The 27987-nt window shown below is 51.7% G+C and overlaps 3 protein-coding genes and 1 long non-coding RNA gene across 8 annotated transcripts; 1 reads left to right on the plus strand and 3 right to left on the minus strand.

The window, feature by feature from the left end:
- Window positions 1-8258: 8258 nt before the first annotated feature.
- LOC128783051 (zinc finger protein 239-like) lies at window positions 8259-10272 on the minus strand. The gene is made up of 2 exons (XM_053933651.1): window positions 10181-10272; window positions 8259-9541 (listed from the first exon to the last, which is right to left on the minus strand). Exon 2 carries the CDS (start codon window positions 9495-9497, stop codon window positions 8367-8369), a length of 1131 nt encoding a protein of 376 aa, XP_053789626.1. The 5' UTR covers window positions 9498-9541; window positions 10181-10272; the 3' UTR covers window positions 8259-8366.
- A 2073-nt stretch (window positions 10273-12345) lies between these two features.
- LOC128783069 (zinc finger protein 397-like) lies at window positions 12346-13667 on the minus strand. Its single transcript, XM_053933678.1, has one exon. It carries the CDS (start codon window positions 13522-13524, stop codon window positions 12844-12846), a length of 681 nt encoding a protein of 226 aa, XP_053789653.1. The 5' UTR covers window positions 13525-13667; the 3' UTR covers window positions 12346-12843.
- A 1761-nt stretch (window positions 13668-15428) lies between these two features.
- LOC128783103 (uncharacterized) lies at window positions 15429-18246 on the minus strand. Its single transcript, XR_008429003.1, has 2 exons — window positions 18175-18246; window positions 15429-17344 (listed from the first exon to the last, which is right to left on the minus strand). It is a non-coding gene; the product is annotated as an uncharacterized LOC128783103 (long non-coding RNA).
- A 1132-nt stretch (window positions 18247-19378) lies between these two features.
- On the plus strand, window positions 19379-27889 carry LOC128783037 (uncharacterized). 5 transcript variants are annotated; one of them, XM_053933625.1, is made up of 3 exons: window positions 19379-19420; window positions 22037-23655; window positions 24344-27889. In XM_053933625.1, exons 2-3 carry the CDS (start codon window positions 22387-22389, stop codon window positions 24608-24610), a joined length of 1536 nt encoding a protein of 511 aa, XP_053789600.1. In that variant the 5' UTR covers window positions 19379-19420; window positions 22037-22386; the 3' UTR covers window positions 24611-27889. The 5 variants fall into 5 exon arrangements, 4 of the variants coding, with proteins under 4 accessions (XP_053789600.1, XP_053789601.1, XP_053789602.1 ...); XM_053933626.1 differs by lacking the exon at window positions 19379-19420 and having other exon boundaries at window positions 21912-23655; window positions 24265-27889; XM_053933627.1 differs by lacking the exon at window positions 19379-19420 and having other exon boundaries at window positions 21912-23655; window positions 24336-27889.
- The last annotated feature ends 98 nt before the right edge of the window (window positions 27890-27987 follow it).

The following is a 27987-nucleotide window of genomic DNA, read 5'->3' on the forward strand; positions in this document are numbered from 1 at the left end:
CCCGGGGCGGGCCCGGGGCCGCCGGGGGAGGGGCCGCCGCTTCCGCCCGCCTCTGATTGGCCGGAGCGGGCGGGGGGGCGGGCGTTGCTGAGGGGAGCCGCGCGGTGATTGGTTGGTTGGGCACGGGGCGCGGCGCTATTGGCTGGAGGAGCCGGCGCGCGCGGCGGAGGCGGGAGATTGTGAGGGGAGAGCGGCTGAGGAGGGAGCTGAGGTGGGGCCGGGGGAAAGTGGGGGGGTCTGAGGTGGGTCTGGGGAGGTGTGAGGAGAAATTGGGGATTTTGGGGGGGATTGACGGGAAATAGGGGGGTGTGCGGTGGGTTTGGGGGGAATGAGGGGGTCTGAGGGAGCTTTGGTGGGTCTGCGGGGGCTTTAGGGAGCTTTGGGTGGAGCTTAAGAGGGTCTGGAGCGTTCTCAGGTGTGTTTAGGAGGATCTAAAGGAAATTGGGGGGTCTGAGGGGATTTTGAGGGAGTTGTGAGAGGAACTGGGGGATCTGGGGGTTCTGAGTTGGGTCTGAAGAGAATTTGGGGGAGTCTGAAGGGATTTCATAGGGTTTAGGTAGGGTTTGGGGGTCTGAGGGGGATTTAGGAGAGTCTTGTGGGATCTGGGGGGTCTCAGGTGGGTCTGAGGTCAATTCTGGGGGCACTTGGGCTGTATGAGGGTAATTGGGGGGGTTAGGTGGGTCTGGGGTGGATTTGGGGCTCTGGGGGCACCTGAAGGGGGGATGCCAGGGGCTGAAGGGGTCGCAGCCCCCCCAGATGCCCCCAAAGCCCCCCTGTCCCCACAGAGGGGTCCCAGCCATGGCGGTGCAGGACCCCCGGCCCAAGCCCAGCATCTCCATCAACAACCTGAACGAGGAGATCAAGAAGGACGGTGGGGGGGGCTGGGGGGTCCTGGGGGGTCTGAGAGTGTCCCTGGGTGTCCCCAGGGGCTCGGGCTGTCCCCTGGGTGTCCCCAGAGCTGGAGCGCTCTCTGTCCCCATTGTCACCTGTCCCTGTGCCAAGTGTCCCTCTGTCCCCTGTGTCCCCAGAGCTGGAGCAGTGTCTGTCTCTGTTGTCACCTGTCCTTGTCCCCAGAGCTGGAGCAGTGTCTGTCTCTGTTGTCACCTGTCCTTGTCCCCAGAGCTGGAGCAGTGTCTGTCTGTGTTGTCACCTGTCCTTGTCCCCAGAGCTGGAGCAGTGTCTGTCTCTGTTGTCACCTGTCCTTGTCCCCAGAGCTGGAGCAGTGTCTGTCCCCTCGCTCTGTCCCCTGTGTGTCCCCAGAGCTGGAGCTGTCCCTGTGCCCGTTGTCCCCATTGTTGCCAGAGCTGAAGGAGTTCCTGTCCCTGCTGTCCCTGTCCTTGTCCCCATTGTCACGGTGTCCCCAGAGCTGGAGAAGTCCCTCTGCGCCATTTTCTCGCGCTTTGGGCAGATTTTGGACGTTTTGGTGTGGCGCAGTCTCCGCGTGCGGGGCCAGGCCTTCGTCACCTCCAAGGAGATGAGCAGCGGCACCAACGCCCTGCGCTCCATGCAGGGCTTCCCCTTCTACGGCCAACCCGTGGTGAGACAGAGACTGGGGCAATTCTGACATTGGGGGAAAGAACTGGAATTCTGGGGGAAAACTGCCAAACTCTGGCCTCAAATATCCCCAAATCCAACTTGGAATCCCTCCAAATTCACCCTGAACAGCCCAAAGCTTCCCCTGCTATGACAAGCCCATGGTGAGACAGAAATGCTGAGGGAAAATCCTGGAATTCTGGGAAAAGAAACAAAAACCCTGAGGAAAAGAACCAAATCCAACCAGGAACCCCCCAAAGCTTCCCCTTCTATGACAAGCCCATGGTGAGACCCAAATCCCTGGGAAAATCCTGACAATTTGGAACAAAATCCTGAAATTCTGGGAAAAATCCTGAATTTCTGGGGGAAAAAAAGCCAAAGTGCAGCTTCAAATACCCCCAAAATCCAACCACTCCACAGCTTCCCCTTCTATGACAAGCCCAAGATAAGAAAGAAATCAGAGCAGAAGTCCTGGGATTTTGGGAACAACCCTGAAATTCTGGGAAAAACTCCAAAATCCTTGGGGAAAAAACCCAAATCCGGCCCCAGATATCCTTAAAGTCCACCCTACAACCCCCCAAAGCTTCCCCTTCTGGAACAAATCCATGGTGAGAGCAGAATCTTCAGGAAAATACCCAAATTTTGGGGAAAATCCTGAAACTGGGGAAAAAAGTCCAAAATTAATTTGGGAACCCACCCAAAATCCTGTGGAAAATACCCAAATGCAGCCAGGAACCCCCCAGAATTCACCCTGAATCTCCCAAACCTTCCCCTTCTGCCCCATGGTGAGACCCAAATCCAGGGGAAAATCCACAGATTCTTGAAAAAACAGGAAATTTTGGAGAAAAGCCCGAAATCTGTGGAAGAAAGGGAAATCCAGCCAGAAATCCATCCCCAATCCCCTGGGAATGACCCCAAGTCCCTGTTGGAACCTCCCCAGTTGCTCTGAATTCTCCCAAAATCCTTCTGAAATTCCCCAAATTCCTTCTAGGACTTCCCAAAATCCCTCAAAAACGTCCCTGATTGCTCTTGGAACTGCCCCAAATCCTGTCTGGAGCCTCCCCAAATCCCTCTGAATTCCCCCAAAGCCCTCAGAAAGCCCCAAATCCCCTCTGGGATCTCGCCCAGATCCCCCCAAAATCCTCGGGAACGACCCCAAAACCCCCTGAGCCGTCCCCAAATCCCCCTGGACTGATCCCAAATCCCAAATCTTTGTGGGGATTTTGGGGTGGGTTCCGTGAGGTTTTGTTGGGGCTTGGTGGGATTTTGAGGAAAGTTTTTGTGGGGAGTTTTTGGGTGGATTTCCTTGGACTTTGAATGGGATGTGAAGGGACTTGGGGGGCATTTTTGGGGGGATTGAGAGGGGTTTGGTGGGATTTTGGTGCAGATTTTTGGAGTGGATTTTGTGGGTTTTGGAGGGTTTTTGGGAAAATTTTTCTGGTATATTTTGGGTGATTTTGAGAGATTTCTTGTGTGGATTTTGTGTGATTTGGGGATTTTTAGGGGGATTTTTGTGCATATTTTTCTGTGTGAGATCTCCTTCGCCAAAAAGTGACCCAAAACACCCCAAACCCCACGAAAACACCCCCAAACCCCAAAAAAATGGGCCTGAAATACCCCAAAATCCTGAAAAACGTCCTTACACCCCCCCCAAATACCCCAAAATCCCATAGAAACACCCTGAAATCCCTTCAAGCCACCCAAAATCCCATAGAAACACCCTGAAATCTCTCCAAACCACCCCAAAATCCCATAGAAACACCCTGGAATCCCTCCAAACCACCCCAAAATCCCATAGAAACACCCTGAAATCCCTCCAAACCACCCCAAAATCCCATAGAAACACCCTGAAATCCCTCCAAACCACCCAAAATCCCATAGAAATACCTGAATTGCCATAAAACTGCTCCTAAATCCTATAGAAACACTCAAAAATCCCTCAACACCACCCCAAAACAGCCTACATCCCATAAAACTGCACCCAAATCCCATAGATCTGCCCCCAATTCCCATAGAAATTCTCCAAAATCCCAGAAAACTGCCCCAAAAATGGTCCTGACCCTTCCCCACGCACCACCACTCCCCCAGGTAAGTTCAGCTCAGCCCAAATCCTCTCTTTTTAAACCCAAATTTTCCTTTTTTTAATCTCAAATCCTCCTTTTTTCAACCCCAAAATCTCATCCCGAATGTCCTTTTTTTTTCCCATCCCAAAATCTCCATTTTCCACCCCAGTTCCCCACCCCAAATCCTTCCCTGTCCACCCTAAATCCCCTTTTCCCACCCAGAATCTTTCCCCATCCTGAATCCCCCAATTGCCACCCCAATCCCTCTTTTTTTTCCCAGTGTTGGACCCAGGGTCTCTCTGCAGACATCGCACCTGGAGCTGCCCCAAATAAACCCAAGTAACCCCAAACAAACCCAAATAACCCAAAACAAACCCCAAATAAATCTTAAATAACCCCAAACAAACCCAAATAACCCCAAACAAACCCCAAATAAACCTCAAATAACCCCAAACAAACCCCAAATAAACCTCAAATAACCCCACATAAACCCAAATAACCCCAAACAAACCCCAAATAATCCTCAAATAACCCCAAACAAACCCCAAATAATCCTCAAATAACCCCAAACAAACCCAAATAACCCCAAACAAACCCCAAATAATCCTCAAATAACCCCAAACAAACCCCAAATAAACCTCAAATAACCCCAAACAAACCCAAATAACACCAAACAAACCCCAAATAACCCCAAATAAACCTCAAATAACCCCAAACAAACCCCACTGTGCCCCCCAGGGCTGGAATGGGTTTAGGGGTGGGTTGGGGATTGTGGGGGTTTGATCCTAAAATTTGGGATTTGGGGGTTTGTGACCCCAGGATTTGGGGTTTGGGAGTTTTGTCCCCAGGATTTGGAGCTCAGGGGGTTTGACCCCCAAACTTTGGGATCAGGGCGGTTGGATGCCCCAGGTGTTTCAAATGCCAGGATATGAGGTCAGGGGATTTTGACCCCAAAGATTGGGAATTGGGGGGATTGACCCCAGAATTTGGGGGTATTTAACCCCAAAAATGGGGGGGATTTGGGGGGATCGGGAGTTTTTGTCCCCAGAATTTGGGATTTCGGGGGTTTTGATCCCAAACTTTGGGATTTGGGGGTTTTGTCCCCAGGGTTTGGGGATCAGGGGGTTTGACCTCAAATTTTGGGATTTGGCGATTTTTGACACCTCAGGATTTGGGGTTTTGGGGGTTTTGGCCCCAGAATTTGGGAACTGGGGGTGTTCGACAATCCCAGGGTTTAGGGGGTTATGTCCCCAAAATTTGGGATTTTGGGAGTTTGACCCCAAACTGTGGAGGTTAAGGGTGTTTGGCACCTCGGGATTTGGGATTTGCAGGTGTTTCACCCCACAATTTGGCAATTGGGGGTGTTTGACAATCCCAGAGTTTGGGATTTGGGAGTTTTTTACCCCGGGAGTTGGGGATTGGGGGTTTAAAGCCCAAACTTTGGGGGCTGGGGGTTTTTGACACCTCAGGACTTGGGATTTGGGGGTATTTGACCCCAGGCTTTGGGAACTGGGGGTGTTACAAACCCCAAATGTTTCAAACCCCAGGATTTGGGGTCAGGGGGATTTAACCCCAACCTTTGGGAACTGGGGAGTGTTTGACACCCCAGGATCTGGGATTTGAGGGCTTTGATCCTAAAATTTCGGGTTTGGGGCGGGGGGGGAGAGATTGACATCCCAGAGTTTGTGTTTGGGGGTGTTTGAACCCGCAGGATTTGGGATCGGGGGGAGGTGACCCCAGGATTTGGGGTGACCCCTAGGATGTTTGACCCCCCCGGGTTTGGGATCGATGTTGGGATCGGAGCCATTCCCTGGAAAGAGCGGCGGGATCGAGAATGGGAACGGGAACGGGATCGGGGAGAGACCCTGACCCAATCCCGGACCCCAATCCCAGGGAGAGAGCCCGCCCCAGTCCCGGGATGGACCCATGCCCACAGTCCCGGACCCCTCCCCAATCCCAGCCCCTCCCCAGTCCCAGACCCCCCCCCAGCCGCTGAACGGACCCTCCCTCAATCCCAGCCCGCCCCGATCCGGACCGGAGCCATCCCCGGAGCCTCGCCCATTCCCGGACCGGACCCTTCAATCCCTTTTTGGGGCGGCTCCTGCCGCTTCCAGCCCGTTTTTGGGGGTTCCGAAGGGCTCCGGGGACCCTCCCCATTTTGGGGGTGTCGGGGTGGCCCCAGGGCCGCCCCGAGGGCCGAGGGGGGATGGAAACCCCCAAAGCCGAGGGGCTCCTGGGGGTGCCCAGTTCCTCCCGTCCCCACCCCAAAACAGATCCTGGCCAATCAGAGCGCGCGGCGCTGATGACGATCCAGCTGCCGGGCAGAAACTCAGCGTACTGGCCCCGCCCGGCGATTTCCAGCCAATCAGCGCCCGGGGCGGCTCTGACTCATCAGTTGCCAGGCAGAGCCCAGCGCCTCTCACAGCTCCAGCCAATCAGAGACCGCGCGGGGCCATTTCCAGCCAATCGGAGCGTTTGCCGCTGATGACTCCTCAGTTGCCAGGCGGGCCCGCAGCGCCCAGCGCTCCCCGGGAGCGGAATTTGGGGAGGGGGGAGGTGACCCTGGGGATGGGGATGGGGCGTGCGGGGGCAGCTGGGGCCGCACTGGTGGCACTGGTGGTGCTGGGAGCCCCCCCGGCCGCGGGGGGAGCGGGGGGCGCGGTGAGAAGGGGGCGGGGACCCCAAATTAAACCAAAGAGGGATCGGGACCCCCACACGGAGCAGGAGGGGCCTGGAACCCCCAAAACCAAACACGGGGGAGGGGAGTGGGGATTGGGGGAACGATGGGGAAGGGGCGGGAGAGCGGGGAAAGAGGGGGATGGGACCCCCAAACAGGATCAAGCCAACTTGTGGTGGCCACCTCTATACGTGGATGGTAGCCAAAGGTAGCCAGTGGTAGCCAATGCTTTTTCCCAGTCCATGTGATCCCAGGCTGTGCAATCCCAGCCCATCTGGTCCCACTCCATATAATCCCAACCCAGTTTATCCCAGTCTGTATCGTCCTGATCTGTATGGTCCCATTCCAAATGATCCCAGCCCATATTTGATCCCAGTCCAGGTGATCCCAGTCTGTGCAATCCCAGCCCATATTGGATCCCAGCCCATATTGGATCCCAGTCCAGGTGATCCCAGTCTGTGCAATCCCAGCCCATATTTGATCCCAGTCCAGGTGATCCCAGTCTGTGCAATCCCAGCCCATATTTGATCCCAGACCATATTGGATCCCGGTCTGTGTGGTCCTGCACACACTCCCAGGGTCTGGAATTCCAGTTCCCAGCCAGGAAAAAATGTTCCTGCCCTTCAACTTCCTTCCTATCCTCTCAACAAATTATAATAAAATTATAAATAATAAATTATAATTCAAATTAAATAAATTGCAATAAAAATGAAATGTAATCATTTCAACTCTTACTTACAGTACTCCAATAATGATTCGACCCAAAACAACAATAACTATTACTATGACATTACCAATGATTATAAATAAACACATTATATACCAAGAAATACCTTTTGAAAGTTTGAACTCAGTAACTCATAGACTTTAGATAAAAATTATCTAAAAAAACTAACATACAATCTAACACACCTTATAAAACAATTCATATTACAAATATACTAAACACAAAACCAAACACCACTATAATTTCTCATACATTTTAACCAAACAATTAAGCATTAAAAACACCCTTAAGTACTCTAATGAAATTAAAATTATTTTTAAAAAAATTAATTGCAGATGAGTGGTTGTATTTGGATATTGGCTTTTGGGTTGTTTGGGTTAGATGATTTTTAAAAGGGGATTTTTATAGGAACTTAATCAGCTGAGAAGGTGGCACTGCAAACAGAACTGACTGAAAATGAAGGAGACAAAAATCATTAACTCTGAAAGTTTTATTTGCCATCCAATACATCCCACCCAGCCAGCCCCACACAATCCCCATCCCACCGCCCCAAATTGGGATCCCACTTCTCCCAATCTCCTCCCAACCCCATCTCACCCTGGCAGCTGTGGAATCGAGTGAGCTTTGTGTGGGATTGAGTTTTTTCAGGTGGGAACGAGCAATTTGAGGTGGGATTGAGCCTTTATGGGTTAAAATTCAGTTGTTTCAGTGGGATTGAGTGGTTTTGAGGTGACAGATCCACCCCTCTTGGCTTCTGAAATGCAAAGAGATGGAGAACACTGCCCAAAATCCCCCCAGAACACACAAATCCTCCAGAACTGTTGCAGCTGAGTTCATGGTGTCCAGGGAGGTGCAGCTGCCGCTGCCAGGAACAAATGAGACGGGTCTTGGTTTCACAAAGCTCCAGAATCCATTTCTTACCCCAAAGAGACAGGGCAAAGGCAGGGCCGTGGGGTTTGTACAGGGTATCCCGGGGTGGAGTTAGGGTTTGGGGCAAGGGAGGAGTTATCAGCAACACAAGAAGGGTGAGATCAAACTCCTGCCTCTTAGCAACAGGGGCACTCCACACAGAATGTGTCCCCAAATCCTAAATTCCCCCTCAAACACCGGTGAAATGGTGGGACTTCAGATATTTTTCATCAATTTCTTTCATTTAACCCTGTTTTAGATATTTTTAAGGGATGAAGATGAATCAGAAGAAGATTAAGTCCAAAACAAAAGGAGATCCAGCCAGGTGTGTTCCCAACATGGATGACAGGGAATGTGGGTCACCAGGGCTGTGCCCAACCTGGGTCCTGCAGTGGGGGATGGAGCTGGAGCAGCGCACGAAGCTCTTCCCGCACACGGGGCACTCACAGGGCTTCCCTTACCGGTGCCTCTGTTGGTGTTGGGTCAAGTTAGAGCGCTGTGAGAAGCTCTTCCCACACTGGGGACACTCGTAGGGCCTCTCCCCGGTGTGGATGCGCCGGTGGCTGATGAGATGGGAGTTGTGCTTGAATCCCTTCCCACAGTCAGGGCAGCAGAAGGGCCTCTCCTCTGAGTGACTCCGATAGTGCCGGAGGAGATAGGAGGTCATCAGAAACCCCTTCCCACACTGGGAACACTCGTAGGGCCTCTCCCCAGTGTGGATCTTCTGGTGGACAATCAGGTCAGAACGCAGCCTGAAGCTCTTCCCACAGTCCCCACACTTGTATGGCCTTTGTCCACTGTGGATGTTCTGGTGCCTGATCAGGCTGGAGCTCTGCCTGAAGCTCTTCCCACATTCCCCACACTCATGGGGCCGTTCCCCGGTGTGGATCATCTCGTGCCTGATCAGGTGGGAGCTCCGGCTGAAGCTCATCCCACATTCCCCACACTTGTGGGGCCTCTCCCCAGTGTGGGTCCTCTGGTGCTTGATCACATCAGAGCTCCATCGGAATCTCTTCCCACACTCCCCACACTCGTAGGGCCTCTCCCCAGTGTGGATCCTCCGGTGCACGATCAGCTGGGAGCTCCACCTGAAGCTCTTCCCACACTCTGAGCACTTGTGGGGCTTCTCCCCATCCTGGAGCTGCTCATGGACCACCAGCTCCGAGCTCTGGCTCCATCTCCGGCCGCCTCCCCAGCCCAGGGTGGGTCTTTCCTCCTCAGATCCCTGTGATCTGCGTTTGCAGCCCCTCCTCGTGCGGCATCTCCGGGGCTTTTCCTCCCCGCTGGGTTCCTGCACCGTGGAGCCGCTCAAAACGGCCTCTTCCACGAGGTTCTGCCGCGGGGATTTGTCCTCCCTGCTCTCCATCCTCAGCTCCTGCTCTGGGGGAGGAAGGACAAGGAGAGGATGGGATTTGCCTCCGTGCCACAGGGAAGGGCAAGGAGATCCTCCCAGTGCGTCCCCGGCAGGACGGCACCGGCAGCGGGGCTGTCCTGCAGCCGGGGGCCGTGCTGGGCTGGGAGATGGAGCAGGAGAGAGGGGGAAAGGGGCACTGACTTCCTCCTCACCTGCCTGGCTGTACCGGGGCATCTTCCTCTTCCTCGCAGCCTCCCAGGGGCTGGGAATGGGAAATCCTGGTTTGGGAAAAAGAAGGGATGAGGACATGGAGTTTGAAGGTCCCTCTGCCCGAGTACATCTCTAGAAGTCCCCGGCCACCTGGGCTCCATAAAAACCTCCCAAACACCAAGATTCAGCCCTGAAAAAGCCTCCTAGGAGTTCCCCGTCCCTGCCCCTCCTCTTTGCTGTTCGCGGTTCCCCCCTGTCCCAGCTGCTGGGGGTCACGCTTGGATTGGGGGTCCCCCTTCTCCTCGGTGCCCGCCCTCCCCAGGCTGCTGGGAGTCCCAGCAATCCCAAAAGCTCCCCCCTCTTGGCTCTCCCCATTTAGGGCTCCCGGGCTCCCTTCTCCCTTTCTTCTCTGCTTTGGGCTGCAGCGGCTCCAAGGAGTCCCCCCTGCCCCTCTCCAGGCTCTTGAGGGTGCCGCCCATGGCGGCGCTCCCCCCTCTCTGGGCTCCCCACTTTGGGCTCCTGGGGGACACAGGGCTCTGCTCCTCCAGGCTGCCTCTGCCGGCAGCCGCCACCGGCACCCCCCAATGTCCCCCCAAGGGGCCTTTTCCGCTCAGCTTTGCAGTTCTTCATTCTCCAAACATCCCCCCAAAAAACCCAACCCAGGCACCCCCCAGGATATCTGGCCCGAGCTCCCCCTCCCCGCTCACCTGCGGGATGGGGAGCGATGATCCCACACGTGGGGGCTGCGAATTCAGGGAGGGCTCGACTGCGTGAATCCTTCTGCTGTCCTTGACCCGCCTTTGTCCCTCCTCTTCCTGCCGCTCCTCCTCTTCCATCCCCCCTCTTCCTCCTCCCTAACCCCACCTCCTTCCCATCTTCCATCCATCCCCTTCCATCCCTCCTCCTCAATCCCCCCTCCTCCTTGTCCATTACCCCACCTCCTTCTCCTATTTCCATCCCCCCTTTCCATCCTCTATAAGCCTCCATCCTCTCCTCCTCCATCCCTGCCCTTCCCTCCCTCCTCCTCCTCCCCCAGGAGCAGCGACACCCTCGGTGTCCCGTTCCCGCAGCCCTCGCAGCCCGCGGCAGGAGCGGGGATGGAGCCGGGCCAGGTCGGGATGGGCAGCGCGGGGCTCTCGGCTGCTCCCACCCGCTGTTCCAGGGGGGAACCCGGCCCGGGCAAAAGGAGAGGCAAACTGGGAAAACTGGGGGCTGCACATCCCAACTGGGCCTTGCTGGGGACCCTGCCTGGGCACTGCCAGCCCTTGGGGCTCCTCTCGGGACAGCCGGGAGGGGGGAACGCACAGAGGGCTGGGGGATGCCAGGAGTGGCAGCACTGGGAGGGACTGGGACTGTGCTGGCTTTGTACTCACACCAGACTGGGATCACACTGCCGTGCCAGGGCAGACTGGGATCGCACTGATGGAGACTGGGCTCATACTGGGAACATACTGGGAACATACTGGGAGTGAGTAGGAGCCTGCAGGGGGCAACTGAGACCATGCTACGGGCAAATGGGATACACTGGGAGTGACTGGGATTATGCTGAGGGTTACTGGGAGCAGCTGTGAGCAACTGGGATCATGGTAGGAGCAACTGGGAGCAACTGGGTGGAACTGGGAGTGACTGGCTGCATGCTGGGGGTGATTGGAAACACCTGGGTTTATAGTGGGATGAACTGGGATCATGCTGGAGGTGACTGGGATCACACTGGCAGTGAGTGCAACTACACTGAGGCTGACTGGGAGTGGTTGTCAGCAAATGGGATCATACTGGAAGGAACTGATTGTGAACTGGGGTATACTGGGAGACACTGGGAGTGACAGGAATGAAAGTGAGGGTGAAAGAGAGCAACTGGAACCATGTGGAGCACAACTGGTTCATACTGGCAGTGACTGGGAGCACACTGGGCTCATATTTGGATTATACTGGGAGTGACTGGACTCATACTGGCAGTATCTGAGAGCAACTAGGAACACACCCTGCACATCATCCCCCATACTGGGGGTGACTGGGAGCAACTGGGAGCATACTGGGACTGACTGGATTGATCTAGGAAGCAACTGGAACCATGCTGAAGGCAGCTGGGACCATACTGGGAATGACTGAAAGTAACTGGGATTATACTGGGACCATGCTGGGAGTAACTAGGATGATGCCAGGGGTAACTGGGAGAACTGAGAACACACTGGATGAAAGTGGGAGGAACTGGGAGCAAACGGGATCTTGCTGGAAGGAAACTGCATCACCATAGGGAATGACTGGGAGGGACTGAGCTCATACTGGCAGTGACTGGGCTCATACTGGGAGCAGCCACTCCCGGCCCCGGGACCCCCGATGTCCCCCCGAGGGCCATCTGCGGCTCAGCTTTGGAGCCCTGCCAGCTCCAAACATCCCCCCAAAAAACCCCAAACCCAGGCACCCCCCGGGATATTTGGGCCGAGCTCCCCCTCCCCGGGCACCTGCGGGATGGGGGGCGATGCTCCCGGGGCTGCGGCGACTTCAGGCAGCGCCAGGGCCCCGCGATTCCTTCTCTGCTCTTCGGCTGCTCCCTGCTGCCGCTGCGCCTCTTCCCCCCTCCCTCCTCCTCCTGCCCCGTTCCCGAAATCCGAACCGTGAGGGGAAAGGGGGCGAGGAAAGGGCGGGAACCGTGAGGGGAAAGGGGGCGAGGAAAGGGCGGGAACCGTGAGGGGAAAGGGGCGAGGAAAGGGCGGGAACCGTGAGGGGAAAGGGGGCGAGGAAAGGGCGGGAACCGTGAGGGGAAAGGGGCGAGGAAAGGGCGGGAACCGTGAGGGGAAAGGGGCGAGGAAAGGGCGGGAACCGTGAGGGGAAAGGGGCGGGGCCAGGCCAAAGCCAGGAACTGTGAGGGGACGCTCTGTGAGGCGGCGCTCTGCAGACAGAACTGCCACGGACTGAAAATGAACGGCAAAGAAATCAGTAAGTCTGAAGGTTTTATTTGCTATCAAATAGATCCCAGCCACGCAGGCCCACAGAATCCCCATCCCACCGCTCCAAATTGAGATCCCACTTCTCCCAGCTCCTCCCAACCCCATCTCACTCTGGAGGCTCTGGAATCGAGAGAGTTTGGCAAGGGATTGAGGTTTTTGAGGTGGGAACAAACAATTTGAGGTGGGATTGTGTTTTATGGCTTAAAATACAGTTGTTTTCAGTAGCATGTGAGTGGTTTTGAGGTGAAAGATGGATCCCTCTTGGCTTTTGGAGTGCAGAGGGATGGAGAAGAGAAAAAAATTAAGGTGAACACAAAAGGAAAAGCAGCCAGCTGTGTTCCCAACATGGATGACAGGGAATGTGGGTGACCAGGGCTGTGCCCAGTGTGGGTCCTGTAGTGGGGGATGGAGTTTTGCTCTTCTCACACTCGGGGCACTCGCAGGGCTTCCCTTACCGGTGCCTCCGTTGGTGTTGGGCCCAGGTAGAGCTCTGTGAGAAGCTCTTCCCACACTGGGGACACTCGTAGGGCCTCTCCCCGGAGAGGAGAGCAGGTGATGAGGTGGGAGTTCCTCCTGAATCCCTTCCCGCAGTCAGGGCAGCAGAAGGGCCTCTCCTCTGTGTGAACCCAATAGTGCTTGAGGAGATCGGAGCTGGTCTGAAACCTCTTCCCACACTTGGAACACTTGTAGGGCCTCTCCCCAGTGTGGATCCTCTGGTGGCTGACAAGGTTGGAGCTCTGGCTGAAGCTTGTCCCACACTCCCCACACTTGCAGGGCCTCTCCTCATTGTGGATCCTCTGGTGCCTGCTCAGCTGGGAGCTGTACCTGAAGCTCTTCCCACACTCTGAGCACTTGTGGGGCTTCTCCCCATCCTGGAGCTGCTCAGGGACCACCAGCTCCGAGCTCTGGCTCCATCTCCGGCCGCCTCCCCAGCCCAGGCTGGGTCTTTCCTCCTCAGATCCCCGTGATCTGTGTTTGCAGCCCCTCCTCGTGCAGCATCTCCAGGGCTTTTCCCCCCCGTTGGGTTCCTGCACCGTGGATCTGCTCAAAACGGCCTCTTCCACGAGGTTCTGCCACGGGGATTTGTCCTCCCTGCTCTCCATCCTGTGCTCCTGTTCTGGGCTGCTCAGGGATGGGTTTGGCCCGTGTCCCTCGAAGCAGCGACTGCCCAAGCAGCTGCGCTGGCCCCGGGCTCTCCTCCCGGCCTGCTGGGCTTTGTTGGGTGGCACAGCCTGTGCCAAGGGGCGGCAAGAGCCCCAGCTCTGGGGGAAACTGAGAACGTCCTGGCCGTATCCACCGTGCTGCCAGCTCGGCAGTGCAGCACAGCACAGGCTCATGCTCCCCGCTGCTCCCACGAATGCAGCTGACCCTACAACACGTGTTCCTGATACCCAGAAAAACATCAGAACGGGTTGCTTTGGGGAACACCTGGTTTGCCTGTGATAAGAGCAAGTTTGGCCTTCTATTTCTGCCAGGAAATGATTTGGAAGTGCTCAACTAAACCTCAACTGAGAGCTTCCCAAATCAGCTCTTCTGTTGCAATAAAGAGATGGAGCCGTCACCCCAGTGTCCAGGTGGTAGCAGCAGCAAAGCCCAGCTGGCACCAGCGCTGGCTGAGCTCCATGCCCAGGAGCAGCCGTGGATGCCCACGGTGAGGGCAGGCAGGAGCCAGGCAGGGGCCGCTGTGAGCAGCAGCGGGGCCCCGAGGGGCTGGGGGAGCCCATGCTGAGCGTCCCTGGGCTGAGGGCACATTTCCTCCAGTGGCATCATCTGGGCCTGCACTTCATGAGGCACACAGGGATGTTTTGGGCTCTCTGCTGAGCTGTGCAGGGATCCCTCATGAGGCACACAGGGATGTTTTGGGCTCTGCTGAGCTGTGCAGGGATCCCTCATGAGGCACACAGGGATGTTTTGGGCTCTCTGCTGAGCTGTGCAGGGATCCCTCATGAGGCACACAGGGATGTTTTGGGCTCTCTGCTGAGCTGTGCAGGGATCCCTCATGAGGCACACAGGGATGTTTTGGGCTCTCTGCTGAGCTGTGCAGGGATCCCTCATGAGGCACACAGGGATGTTTTGGGCTCTCTGCTGAGCTGTGCAGGGATCCCTCATGAGGCACACAGGAGTATTTCTGGCCTCTCCTAAGCTGTGCAGGGATCCCTCATGAGCTGTGCACCAGGGTAAATGTCAGGGGGTTTTTCACTCTTCGCAGCACAGCAAAGGGACACTTGGCCAAGGTTTTGCAAGGCGGGGAGAAAGCCTCTTGCAAAGCCTGGGGCCCAAAAGGCTGTGGGCACAGCGGCCGGGCGGAGCCCATCCCCTGGGGCCAGGCCGGGCTGCTCAGGCCGGGCCGGGCCGGGCCAGGCCAGGGCCCCGGCAGGGAAGGGCCGCGGCCCTGGGCTCTGATGAGGCTGCTGAGCTCCGCCCTGGCCCTGTGCTGCAGCCCAAGACATTTCCAGCCAGGGCCGTGCCCTGGGCCACAGGAGGCACCGGGGCTACAAGTGAGGCCGCGCCTTCTGGCTCTCAAGGGGGCTGGCTCTGTTCCCTGGGAGGATGCAGAGCCTTGTTCCTCGGCCTGATGGGGCAAAAATGCCCCCAACATCCCTCTGTTTGCAAAAATAAAGGCTTTGCGCTCATTATGAGGAAAAGCTGTAGGGGTGGCCTGCACCTAATGTTCTTTTGTTGGCTGGACCCCATTCCGTGCTCAGGTCTCAATGACTGACCCAGCCCCAAGCTGCTCTTAAGACTGATTTGATCAAAGGCACTGAAGTTCTTTTGACTACAAATTCTCCAGGAAAACAAGCACAGGAATTGGCTAATGTTGGTGGCAAAAACAGAGTGCAGAGTTGAACCTTTGAGGCCACCTCATTGCCACCTTCCCCCACCCTTTTATTTTAAATTGATTTAATATTCTGAATGCCAGTTCTTGCATGAAATGGGCCCTCAGCAAGGAGCTGCTGGGCCTCCTTGTGATAAACAGGCAAAATGAAATTAAAAGGAGGCTGATGACTTTTATAAAAAATGTGCCTGTTCATTAAAACTTAGAACAACAGAGGCCGAGGCCTCAGGGTAAGCCTAGGGCCTGCGCCACAAGCCAGAGGTAGCTCTAACAGCGCTGTGTGACAAGGTGTTCCTGCGGGCACGAGGTGCCCTCGAAAGAGCCCGGCTGCTCCGCACCCAGGGATTTTTTAAAGTTTCTTGGGGGTGCTCGATTGGTGCCCTTTGGATCCTCTTGCCCACCGGTCCTTTTCTTGGTGGCTGATTGCTCTGTAAGATGGTGCAGTCCTGACCAATCATTTTGGAAAACAGCAAACTTACTGGGTGGCTCGTTTCCCAATCGTAGTTCCAGTTGCTGTCATCGCCCTATGATGTCACTTTTCTAGAAGATTCTTACCTTATTACCACCCCCCTTTCTCTGTTTAGTAGCCATACACATACACTTCAACAACTGTACATTCCACTCAACAACTCATCACATGAATTATATAACAACTCATTATATTCATTAACAATCCACAATAACTTATTGTAATAATTAACCATTAAGAACTCCACCTTTGAAAGTGAATTTATTTATAACATCCTGGGTGTCGCCCAAGGGAAGCTGTTTCTGTCTTGCATCACAGAACTGGCAGGTTTTTTGCAAAGACAGCCCTTTACAAAGGACTTGTTGCGTGCATTAACATCCGAGGGGCTGCTTTCAAAGACAGACAAAAAACCCATGAACAGCCAGCAAACCAACCAAACCACATATTAAAAATGAGTACTTTATTTTTAGCTCTTGCTTTTAATATTTTACCAGCCGTCCTCCTTTTCCACTGCAGTATTTTTCTTCGCACAGATAAAAACCCTTGCCAGATGATGTGACTTAACAAGGAAAACACAACTCACACACAATGGATATATTAAAGCTAAACATGCAGACTCCCATTATCACAATCGTCATCATTTCTTTTCTGTTCATTTTTATGTCAGATTGTTTTCAGAAGGGTGAGAACACTATCTCACATGCCTTGGCTAGTTTGATGCCATAGCCACTTCTTATCTCTCCTTTCTTATGAGCTGTCCTTCCTGTAGTTTCTCTGCCCATTTGTTGCTCTTGGAGCTCTGCCTCCTTCACCTGATTTTTATCTTTTTCTGGATTTGTGGGGATGTTTCTGTTGGTTTTCTTGTTTTCTTGGTGGTTGTTGTGTTTGCCTGTTTGATTTGGTCACGGTTTTACTTTTGCTTTTTGGGTTTTTTTTCATCCACTTAACAGCAGAAATCAACTTGTGATTTGTATTGTGAAGTTTTGATACACAGGTGTTGCACATAAAGGTTGTTTTTGTATTTAAAGTCATCTCAGACACAGACCTGCAAGCCCCTGTGACTTTGAGAACAGAGTGCTCTCAGACAGCAAATTGTGCATGGATAGGAAACTTGTAGTTCCTATCTCCATTACACACGGGAAAATGTCAAGGGGTTGGAATGGTACCAATTGTAGCCTTTCTTTTGCCTTCTTTTGCTGCCATGCCATAAAACCGTGTCAGATTCATCAATGACCTCGGTTCTTCCAGGATGGGGCGTGCAGGGATGATCCCTCAGCTCATGTGTGCACCTGGTGGGCACCAGGCCAGACACGTGACTGTCATCCACAGCCAGCCTCTGTCTGCAGAGAGAGCAGGGAGCTGCAGCTCTGAGGAACTCAGGGCTTAGGGAGCAAACAGACCAAATCCCTAATTTATATCAGTTACTTCACTCGAGTATTTTCTGCTGATAGATTTTTATTTTCCGGCCAAGAGCTGGAAAAAAGAACGCTGGCAGTTTGCTTTACCTATGAAATGAAGAGACTCTTCTCAACAGGTTCCAGCTCAGCTGCTTTTTGGAATTAAAAGCAAAGCAAAACTCTTCTGTAGGTCACATCAAACCAACATAAGTTTCATGAGTCTGTGAAAGACATAAGAGTGTAAAAATTATTCCATTTTATAGTACTTACTGTTTTCTAATTCAGCCATGGGGAAATTATGCCATCATTCACTATATCAAATAACTGGAAAAACCACTGGAAAATAATCTTTTTTTAAAACTAAGTTTTTTAAACTAAGTTTAAAAAAAGGGAAGGAATTCCATAAAGAAAACCAAAGAGTAAGAATACAGTAATTTAAACTTCTCAAAGCCCTTTGCTAATGGAGCCCTGAAGCCCAGTCACGTGCAGTGCGGCCTCAGCGGTCCCTTTGAGCCCAGAACTGCCAAGGGTCAGGGCCGGGATGAGCCTTCACCCAAAACAGGCTCCAAGACTGAGTGGGAATCAATCCAGAACAGGGCTCACACAAAGAGCAAAGCCTCAAGGCCAAAGCCAAACCTTCATCAGGTTGGATTTGTTTGAACACTGAACTGGAGCAGATTTGCTTGTCTGGTAACATCAGTGTCACCATGAAACTTTACATGAGCTACTAAATAAGCACTGTCCTGTCCTGAGCTGTGTGGCCCAAATACTGTTGAGAACTTGCTCTGCCTCTGCCCTGTGCCCCCGGGGCTGCTCTTGGCCTGGCAGCCTCAGTGGGAGCCAGCACTGGCTGCAGCCCCAGCGGGCCCCCCAGGACAAGGGCCAGCAATGAAGAGGCCAATGAAAGCACTGGGCAGCAGCAGAGCCCTCAGCAGAGTTCTTTGGACAACCACGGACTGGCCACAGCTCCAGTGCAGCATGACTACGAGTCAGGCTACCAATGCTATGAGCAGAGTTACAAGAAAGCTGTGGAGAAAAATCAACAAGTGACCGTCTGCTCTGGTACAGCTTCCGAATGCCAAGATAGCAGCCGATCAGCACGAGGGGCACGGTGAACAGTGTCACCACCATGCCTATTATGCAGGACCTGCGCACATCCTGGGGGCAGACAATTCTTGGGAGGCGCACTGGATCCGGGGCAAATATTCCTGTTTCAGTGATAACGTCTGTGGGAGCAGTGGGGAGCGTGAGCCCGTGCTGTGCTGCACTGCCGAGCTGGCAGCACGGTGGATACGGCCAGGACGTTCTCAGTTTCCCCCAGAGCTGGGGCCTGCAGGCCCCTTGCCGCCCCTTGGCACAGGCTGTGCCACCCAACAAAGCCCAGCAGGCCGGGAGGAGAGCCCGGGGCCAGCGCAGCTGCTTGGGCAGTCGCTGCTTCGAGGGACACGGGCCAAACCCATCCCTGAGCAGCCCCTGCCAGCCCTGGCCCTCCCTGCCCTGTGACAGCTCCCCCAGCCCCAGGGGACAGAGTCAGGCCCTGTCAGGACACACGGGAGCCTTGCTCTCCCTCTCTGCCCTTTCCCCACCATGGGCACCCCGTGCAGCCACTCCCAGGTTTTGGGACGTGTCTCCCATGTGTAAGAGCCCGTCTGAAGCCCCTCATTTTCCATTCTGCCTTCCGATTGCCACGAGGAAGAATCCCTTCCTCCACTGCAGTTCCGGCTTAGAACAGGACACAGTGCAGGTGCAACCACTGAACCGTCACGCTGGCTGTTCCGAACAAGGCCTGGCAAGAACTTGGCAAGAACTTGGCAAGGAGTTGGCAAAGACCTGACATGGACCCAGCATGGGACAGCCTGATGCGCAGCCTGCTTCTAATCTCCGTTCTTAAGCCAAATGAACTTTTGTGGTGACTCCCGTGGTCCTTCATTGAAGACCCCTCATCTGCCTCATTACCACTGTGACAAAGAATGAGAACCCTCTTTCCAAGGACTGAGACTGAGACCCCTACTACAGGGAGGAGGGGAAATTGGTGGTCTGACCACCAACATGACCTGTTTCCCTTCAGTAATTTTAATGGACTTATTCTTCATTGTATTTGTCTTGCTTTGGTGGTTTCTGTGGACTCACCTGTTCCCTCGGGGCGATTACAATGGACTTTCATTGTTACACTTGTTCCCCCCTCTTTCCTCTGTGGACTATAACTGGACCCCCGAGTGGACCAGAACTTCGGAGACTTCCCCGACACGACAGACGGATCCCCATCGTCCGGACCACTGAGGATCTCGCCTGTGTTGGTAGCTATTCCCATACCCCTCTTCTTTCTCTCTATCCTTTATCTCCTTTCCGATCCCCACTATCGCATTTGCTGTTTTGGCCCCTAATAAAGGTGCATTTGTTGTGATTAACTGATAGTCCCTTGTTGTTTGCCTTTTTGCACTTTTGGGATTGGTGAAAAGAACCATCACGACACCCCGCAATAAGCGGATCGTGACATTAAAATTGGCATCACGGACAGGATTTCTGTCTAGACAGAAGGGTTGCAGGTGAAAAGGCACTCACACTGTCTTTGGGAATTCACAAAGGATCCCCTAGTGCAAAAGGCGGGACTCTGTTGTTTTGTTGTTGTTGTGTGTATCTGGTCTGGGAAGGAAGGGACAACTTGAAGCAACTAAGCAGAGCCTCCCAGGCAGATTATTGTCCTTTCACCCACCGCGGGAAGCGAAGGGCGACACAGAGAGGGCTGTGTAGTTTTGTGGAACTTAAGTTTGTACCTCCCTGTCGTGGTTTTGGTCCCTTCACAAAATGAGTGACAATCTTAGCCTTGAAATTAAAGCTGAATTTTATGCACTACTAGCCAAACACAATGCCAAACCTTCTACGGAAGGAGAAAAATGGGCACAGAGTAATTGGTTTAACTTAGAAAGTGTTATTGATAGAGTGTGTTCATTACAACATGAAACAAAATTCAAACTGGGCAAAAATAAAACTATCTTATGCTCAGTTTTGGGAGCTTGTCTTATGGCAGCTATAGAAAATCGCTTCGAGCAAAGAAGTGATGAACATGCTATAATAGACTCCCTTCAAAATCTAGTTGAAATTTTGCAAAAACAATTATATGAAGCAAAAAATGTGATCTATGCATTGCGAGCTGCCTTAACAGAGGAACATATTAACAAATCACATAATGCTGATTCCTCTACAGAGCTTGAGGAGAAGGAAACTCCTCACATGAAACAAATCTATCCTCATCAAGAACTTGAAGCAGCAAGTAATTGTGGGGAACATTGCTGCCATCACTTGAGACCCTTGATTAAAACAGAGTATAACTATCTCAGTGATGATGATCTCCAACCTCACATCACAACCAAACACATACCATCACAACTAAACACTGCCACCGAGCTAGCTAAGCTTAAAAGGGAATACGGACACCCTCCACATGAATCAGAAACAGAATATGTTTTCCGGGTGTCCCTCACTTGTGGTGATCAAATTCAATTAACTGAACAGGAAGCCAGTGGGTATTGGGGACATGGTGTCTTCTTAACAACAGGAGAGAAAGGTGACACATGGTCCCTGACACAGCGTGCAGCTTTTTGGGCCGGGGGAACAAGCCCCTTGGAAAGGGGAGATCCCATAGCTAGAATTAGTACCCCCGACCAACTCTTGGAAAATGTGCACAAAGCTGCTTGCCTGCAAATGACTCACAAAAAGAAATTAATTCCTGACTTTGAATCCCTGATGCAATTACCTGTGAAGCCCGAGATAATGACCCCTTTAATTTGTGGGCTTCCAGAATCACTCAAACCTACAGCAATTCTCCTTCAAAAAACTATAGTAGCTGTATCTCCTGTAGAAAGACCAGACAGATTTCCTAGTAACTGGAACGACCCATTTGTTCCCCTTTATGACTTGTTGAGGAAAGGGGTGAAATGGGATTGGAGTCTTTCTCAGGAGTCAGCATTGCAATTGCTGCTTTTTGAAGCAACAGCTCATCAAGCAGTGACCCCTATCCATCCTACAGATCCTTTCCAGGTGGAATGGGGATTTGCCTCCTCAGGGCTGTCAGTACACATATGGCAGCGGGGTCCTGAGGCTCTGACAAGACCTGTTGGTTTTTACTCACGCGGTTCCAAAGATGCTGAGAAAAGATACACTACCTGGGAAAAAGGATTGTTGATGGTTATCTTAGCTTTCATAGAAGTAGAAAAAATTGCATGAAAACAACCAATTGTATTGAGAGGCCCCTTCAAGGTTATTAAGACAGTCACTAGTGGGACTCCCCCTCCTGACGGGGTGGCCCAGAGGGCCTCAGTGAGAAAGTGGTATGCTCAGGTTGAACATTACTGCAACTTCTTCTCAATGGCAGAAAGACCTGTAAAAACTTTAGCAATCCAAGAAACTGACAGCTTGGACAAACCTGCCTCTGTAATCAAAGTAACCCCTCCTTTCTGCCCCAAACAATCAGCAAACTCTTGGTTTACTGATGCTTCTGCTAAAGGGAAAGGAAAAGTATGGAAATATAGGGCAGAAGCCCTCCACTTTTCCTCTGGTGAGCAAATTATTACAGAGGGAGAAGGTAGTGTACATGTTGGGGAGCTGATAGCTGTCTGGAGTATTTTTCAACGAGAAGCACAGAATTCCTCTTTGGTCTGCATCTACAGTGACTCCTATGCTCTGTACCAAATGATCCTAATAATCCAGCTCATTACCCTGGCCAACCTGTTCTGGTGGACCTCTCTTACTATAGGACTAGTAGCACTTGTGCTAAAACCCCCTCTGAATAAATATGCATGGGAAGCCTCTGGTGCTCTAGGGAAAGAGCATTGGACAAATACATGCTGGATAATTCCATCATTCTAACTTTTCTGCCTCTCGGCGGCAGAATTCTGTTGTGTTTACTTTTTCAGAAGAACTCCGAGGGACATGAAGACCACCTAATCCATGATAAAACTGGTAATATTTTTCTGCATCCTACCACAACCCCATGGCCAGAAACCAGCTGAGTGGCCGTGGTCTGAACTAATTGTGGTAGCATGCAGAAAAAGTGAAAGGATCTCTTTAAGCACAAAAAGGTTTGTACGCACCCAAGCATACAGGATTGTTGGCACAATTTTACACTAACACAGACTGCAGAAGTGGTTTGCTTATGGGAAAAAACACCGAAGGGCTTTCTTTTAAGTTTATAATAAATGCTGTAGCCCAATCTACTACGGTTTATACCACCACCACTACGACCACTTGAGCCCAGCCACCAGTTATGCTTACCCCGAAAATTTTTGAAGTTGGACCATATATAATCAGGAAAACTGGCCAACAACAGATATTATTTAATCCAGCATGGTCTCTTAAACAAGTCAAATTGTTGATGCAAAACAATGTCTCAGAAATACAACCAGCTTGTTCACCCTTTTTGCAAACCTCTTTTCAGGGTTGGACAACCTGGCTGCGACAGTGGAACCCTCCTAAAAACCGGGTGCAAAGAGACATAACTGGTGTAGTGGGAACGGGACTGGGAATCCTAAATAGTATTGATTCAGAAGTATTAATGAATAAATTGGCCTCCACGACTAAAGATTTAACCAAAATACAGCAGCCACTGCAATCGTCCTTATCGGCCTTGGGAACACATCAGTGGTTGCTATCAAACATTCTACCAAATTGGGAAAAGATAAATGTAAATGATAGCAAATTGATAATTAATGCACTTAATGCCACACAAAGCAACGTTTCCTTAGCTCTTAGCTGTATCCAGGCTCAATTATGGATGCAGTCAGTTGCTGCCTCAATTATAAGAGAAGGTGAAGAAGGCACTTTTCCTACTGAAATTAGGAAAATAGTCTGGGACAGTGCCACTGACTTTGAAAGAGATTTCCAATCCTGGTGGAATTTAGTGAATTTTACCTATGACCCTAACACAAACACAGCCACAGCATTTGTGTTGACCATAAGTAATGCCTCGGTGCATTTGATATTCCCTATCATTGCACTAGGATTAAATCATGACGGAGCCACTTTCTATCCTTCTGAACATAGAGAATGGGCCCGTCAAATTAATGACAAATGGCAAACTGTCAATTTAGAGTCCTGTACTATCCGAGAACAACTAGGGTTTATCTGTGAAGGTAATGCAATTATAGCTCAAGATATCTGTTTAGACACAGAACAAAATATCTGTCATTTTGACATTCATCCTAACGAGACTTCTGAAACAGTCCTTGTACATACAGGCAATGGGTGTGCCTGCTTTAGAACCACTTGTGATACTGTGTTTATAGAAAGTACAGTAGTAGATACTAAAAATCATTCAAATTTTTGTGCTTGCAACTTTACTAAAATTGCAGGATGTGATTTTTCTTTTGTAGCTCCAGTTACCTTACATGAACTTTTAGAATCCAATCTCACGTTGATTCACAAGCTATTGCCTACTCCCATTGGGATGAACCTTACTTTGGTAAAGCAACTATTACTTCATCAAGATCTAATAGAGATCCTAGGAAAAATCAAGGAGAATGGACAGAAAACTCTGGTAACTGTTCATCATGATGTGCAAGAAATACATCGTGTTGTAGAAAGGGTGAAAAGTGATGCCGTGCACAGGTGGTGGGATACCCTTTTCGGGTGGTCGCTTACTGCCACCGGTGTCCTGAACAAATTGTGTCATCCCATTGTTCTTCTTCTGATTTTAGTTATGATTGGTTTTGTTTTATCAGTAATCTTGCTTATTGTGAATTGGAGAATGATGAAACGATGAACAAAATTGACATCTATAATTAATGCACACCACTTGGCCGACATCCTTTACACTATAGATGTTCCCAGGACTGTAGACACAAGGAGATTATAAGGTTAGAAGATATGTTTTACATAATTTTCTCTTATGATTTGTTTTAATCACTGTTTTAATTATTTTTGTTTATTGATTAGAAAATTGTACTGAGTAATATTGATTGTACTAGGTTTATTATTTTATTGTTTAATATTGATTATACTGGTTTATTATTTGATCAATCTATTGTTCAATTGATGAATATTGATTATTATCTAAACAATTTATTGTTTAACTATTACTGGTTTAATTAATACTTATTGTATTCTGCTTATTATTTAATTATAATTTGCTTACTAATTGTTTTAGTTTTTCTGTTTTCTCTTTCCTTTCCTTTTTCTCTTCTCTTTTCCCTGGGATTGCTGCCAACACTTGACGAGTCCTGAAGACTCCACGACGACACCATGGAACCCTGCTGATGAAGATCTTTCGAGGGCAATCGTCAGTCACGGGGTGGTGTAAGAGCCCGTCTGAAGCCCCTCATTTTCCATTCTGCCTTCCGATTGCCACGAGAAAGAATCCCTTCCCCCACTGCAGTTCCGGCTTAGAACAGGACACAGCGCAGGTGCAACCACTGAACCGTCACGCTGGCTGTTCCGAACAAGGCCTGGCAAGAACTTGGCAAGGAGTTGGCAAGGACTTGGCAAAGACCTGACATGGACCCAGCTCGGGACAGCCTGATGCGCGGCCTGCTTCTAATCTCTGATCTTAAGCCACTGAAGGCTGGCAGTGAAATGTCACTGTAGGATCTTGCTGCACTTGGCTTTTGGCCCCTTCTTAAGAGCTTTGCCTTCAAGGGCAGGAACATGTTTCCCTACTGGGAACTGGAATTCCAGACCCTTGGAGTGTGTGCCATGCAGGACCATAGAGACTGAGATCATGCGGACTGGGATAATATGGACTGGGATCATGGGGACTGGGATCCTACAGACTGGGGGTGCACAGACTGGGACTATGTGGATCAGGACCATCCAGACTGGGATCATACAAACTGGGATCATTTGGACCGGGATGACTGCACTGAACGTTGTGAACGGAGGTGGTCCCACGCTGCCCAGGGCTCCCTCCCAGTCACTCCCAGTCAGTCCCAGTCCCAGTGCTGCTCTGGGGTGCAGCCAAAGCTCCCCAGAGTGAACTCAGAGGTCCCAGAGCAATCCAGGTACAGGTCCCAGCACCGGTCTTGGAGCAATCCTGGTCCCGATGCCGACCTCGGTCTCAGTCTCGGTCCCAGAGCACCCCCAGTGCGGGTCTCAGTGCACCCACTCGATGCCATGTTCTCTAGCCCAGGTGTTGGCAATGCCGCTCTTGAAATGAGTCCCCTTGTCTGACTCAGTCCTCTCAGGGGTGCCATGCCTCCCCAGGACTTGCTTTTCCAGGCCCAGGATGGTGTTGGGGCAGTGCTGTGAGGCACAGGGGAGGTCTCCAAGCATCCCGTGGTGGCTTCTACCATGGTGAGCACGTAGCGCTTGCCTTGGCGTGTCTGGGGCAGTGTGACGTGGTCAATCTGCCAGGCCTCCCCATACTTGTACTTGGACCCCCGCCCACCATAGCACAGGGGCTTCACCCGCTTGGCCTCCTTGATCACAGCACACGTCTCACAGTCATGGATAACCTGAGAAATACTGTCCATGCTTAGATCCACCCCTCGGTCTCGTGCCCACTTATAGGTGGCATCTCTGCCCTGATGACCTGAGGCATCATGAGCCCATCGAGCTCAGAACAACTCCCCCTTGTGATGCCAATCCAAGTCTATCTTTGACACCTCTGTGTTTGCAGCCTGATCTACCTGCTCGTTGTTTAAGTGCTCCTCATTAGCCCGACTCTTGAGGACATTGGCATCTACATGGCAGACTTCCACAGGCACCTCTCCACCCGAGAGGCAATGTCTTTCCGCTCATCAGCATTCCAGACTGGTTTTCCTCTAAGCTGCCAGTTGGCCTTTTTCCTCCTTTCCAGGCAGCCCCACAGAGCATTGGCTGCCATCCATGAATTGGTATAAAGGCAGAGCTTTGGTCACTTCTCTCTCTCAGCAATGCCCAGGGCCAGCGGAACGGCCTTGAGTTCAGCAAGTTGACTTGATCCACCTTCTCCTCAGTAGCTTGTGCAGCCTGTCGTGTGGGGCTCCATACGGCTGCTTTCCACTTCTGGTTTCATCCCTACGATGCGACAGGAACCGTCCGTGAAAAGAGCGTAGCGTGTTTCCTCTGCTGGTAGGTGTTTGTATGGTGGAGTTTCTTCAGTCCATGCCAATTGTTCCTGCTCCTCTTCATCAGCAAGACCAAATTTTCACCTTCTGGCCAGTTTGTATTTCCAAAATCCTAGTTCTGTTTCCAAATACGGGTGTGCTGTGTGATGAGGGCAATCCACTTGCTCTGTGTGGTGTCGGTGGCGTGGCAGGATGTGGGAACCTTTCCTTGAAACATCCACCCCAGCACCGGCAGTCGGGGTGCCAGGAGGAGTTGTGCTTCTGTGCCAATCACCCCCAAGGCAACTTGAACTCCTTCACAGGCGGCCAAGATTCCCTTCTCTGTGGGAGTGTACTTGGCTTCAGACCCTCTGTAGCTTTGGATCCAGAATCCCAGTGGTCGGCCTCGAGTCTCCACAGGCACCTTCTGCCAAAGGCTCCAGGACAAGCCATTGTTCCTGGCTGCAGAGTAGAGCACATTCCTCACCTCTGGTCCCGTCCTGACTGGGCCAAGGGCAACTGCATGAGCGATCTCCTGCTTGATCTGGGCAAAGGCTTGTTGCTGTTCAGGGCTCCAGTGGAAATCGTTCTTTTTGTGGGTGACCAGGTAGAAAGGGCCCTAAATCTGGTTTTACTCAGGAATGTGCATTCTCAAAAAACCGGCTTCCAGCAGAATCTGGACGATCCTCTCTCCTTTCTCAAATACTTCCATTGCTGTGTTCCCCCACACAATGATGCCATCGATGTACTGCAGGTGTTCTGGAGCTTCACCCTTTGCCAGTGCAGCCTGGATCAGTCCATGGCAGCTGGTGGGGCTGTGCTTCCACCCCTGGGGCAGTCGGTTCCAGACAGTCTGATAGTCCAGGCAAGGTGTTCAACTGCTTCATGTCCTCTGCCTCTCCAGCAGCTATGCCAAAAGCCCACCTGAGTCCTTTTGGGTCTTTGTAGTAGCCATTCTGGAGGAAGTCTATGCCCAGAATACACGGGGCCTCTGGGCCGGTCACAATGGGATGTTTCTGCCACTCCTTCCCAGTCAGGCTCACCTCGGCTCCCAACAGGGTCAATTGCTGTGATCGATCCCCCCGTCAGCCCGGCAATGGAAACAGGTTCTGCCCCCACATGTCCCCATGGTATCAGGGCACACTGCGCACCAGTATCAGCTAAGGTTTCATATTTCTGTGGCTCTGATGTGCCAGGCCATCGGATCCACACTGACCAGAGATCCGGTTTTCCCGTGCCTCTCCCTGGCTCGAGGCAGGGCCCCTCTAGCCCTGGTTCCCATTTCTTCCCTGGGCATACATACTAGAGGCTCCTTCATGGGATCTGACAGATCATACCCGGCAGCTCGGTCACGGGAGGCTGAGGCTGCCTTCACCTTAGTGGAATTCTCTCGATTAGTGTTTCCCTGCTTGCGTAGACACAGCCATGCTGCCAGGACAGAAGTGAGTTGATGAACTTTGGACCTGATTAGCATAAAAGACTTGATAATCAGAGTGCCTTGGCAAGAGCAAACAGAGCTTTGAAGACTGCAAGAAGACTGAATCAAGAAAGAAGATTGAATCAACTTCTATGAGCAAAACATTGCAAAATGGATAAGTTTGTTTATGTGATGATTAACCCAATCATTGTAGTAAAAAATTACTAGTCTTCCTAGAATTGTGTATAAGCATGTGTAGCCCATGTAAAAAACATGTTCACTCTCCTGTGAAAATGTAAAAAGTTTAATAAAGGACAATGGGAGACAAGGACCACAGAGCAAAGGTTATTTATGGGTGGATGCATCATGGCACTCAGCCAAGAGCACCCTGTTACCTTCGGGGATCCCCCTTAAATACCTTTTCCCTCAC

This window comes from Vidua chalybeata, unplaced genomic scaffold (genome assembly GCF_026979565.1).
Source record: "Vidua chalybeata isolate OUT-0048 unplaced genomic scaffold, bVidCha1 merged haplotype W_reject_10, whole genome shotgun sequence".
NCBI classification, from domain to species: Eukaryota; Metazoa; Chordata; class Aves; order Passeriformes; family Viduidae; genus Vidua; species Vidua chalybeata.

Excerpts from the sequence above, each read along its gene's own strand:
- LOC128783051 (XM_053933651.1), bottom strand. The coding sequence starts at position 9,497 with ATGCCCCGGTACAGCCAGGCAGGTGAGGAGGAAGTCAGTGCCCCTTTC.
- LOC128783069 (XM_053933678.1), bottom strand. The coding sequence starts at position 13,524 with ATGGAGAGCAGGGAGGACAAATCCCCGTGGCAGAACCTCGTGGAAGAG.
- LOC128783037 (XM_053933625.1), top strand. The coding sequence starts at position 22,387 with ATGCTTACCCCGAAAATTTTTGAAGTTGGACCATATATAATCAGGAAA. Across the intron at positions 23,656-24,343 it reads AGAATGGACAGAAAACTCTG|ACTCCACGACGACACCATGG; the intron begins GTAACTGTTCAT and ends CGAGTCCTGAAG.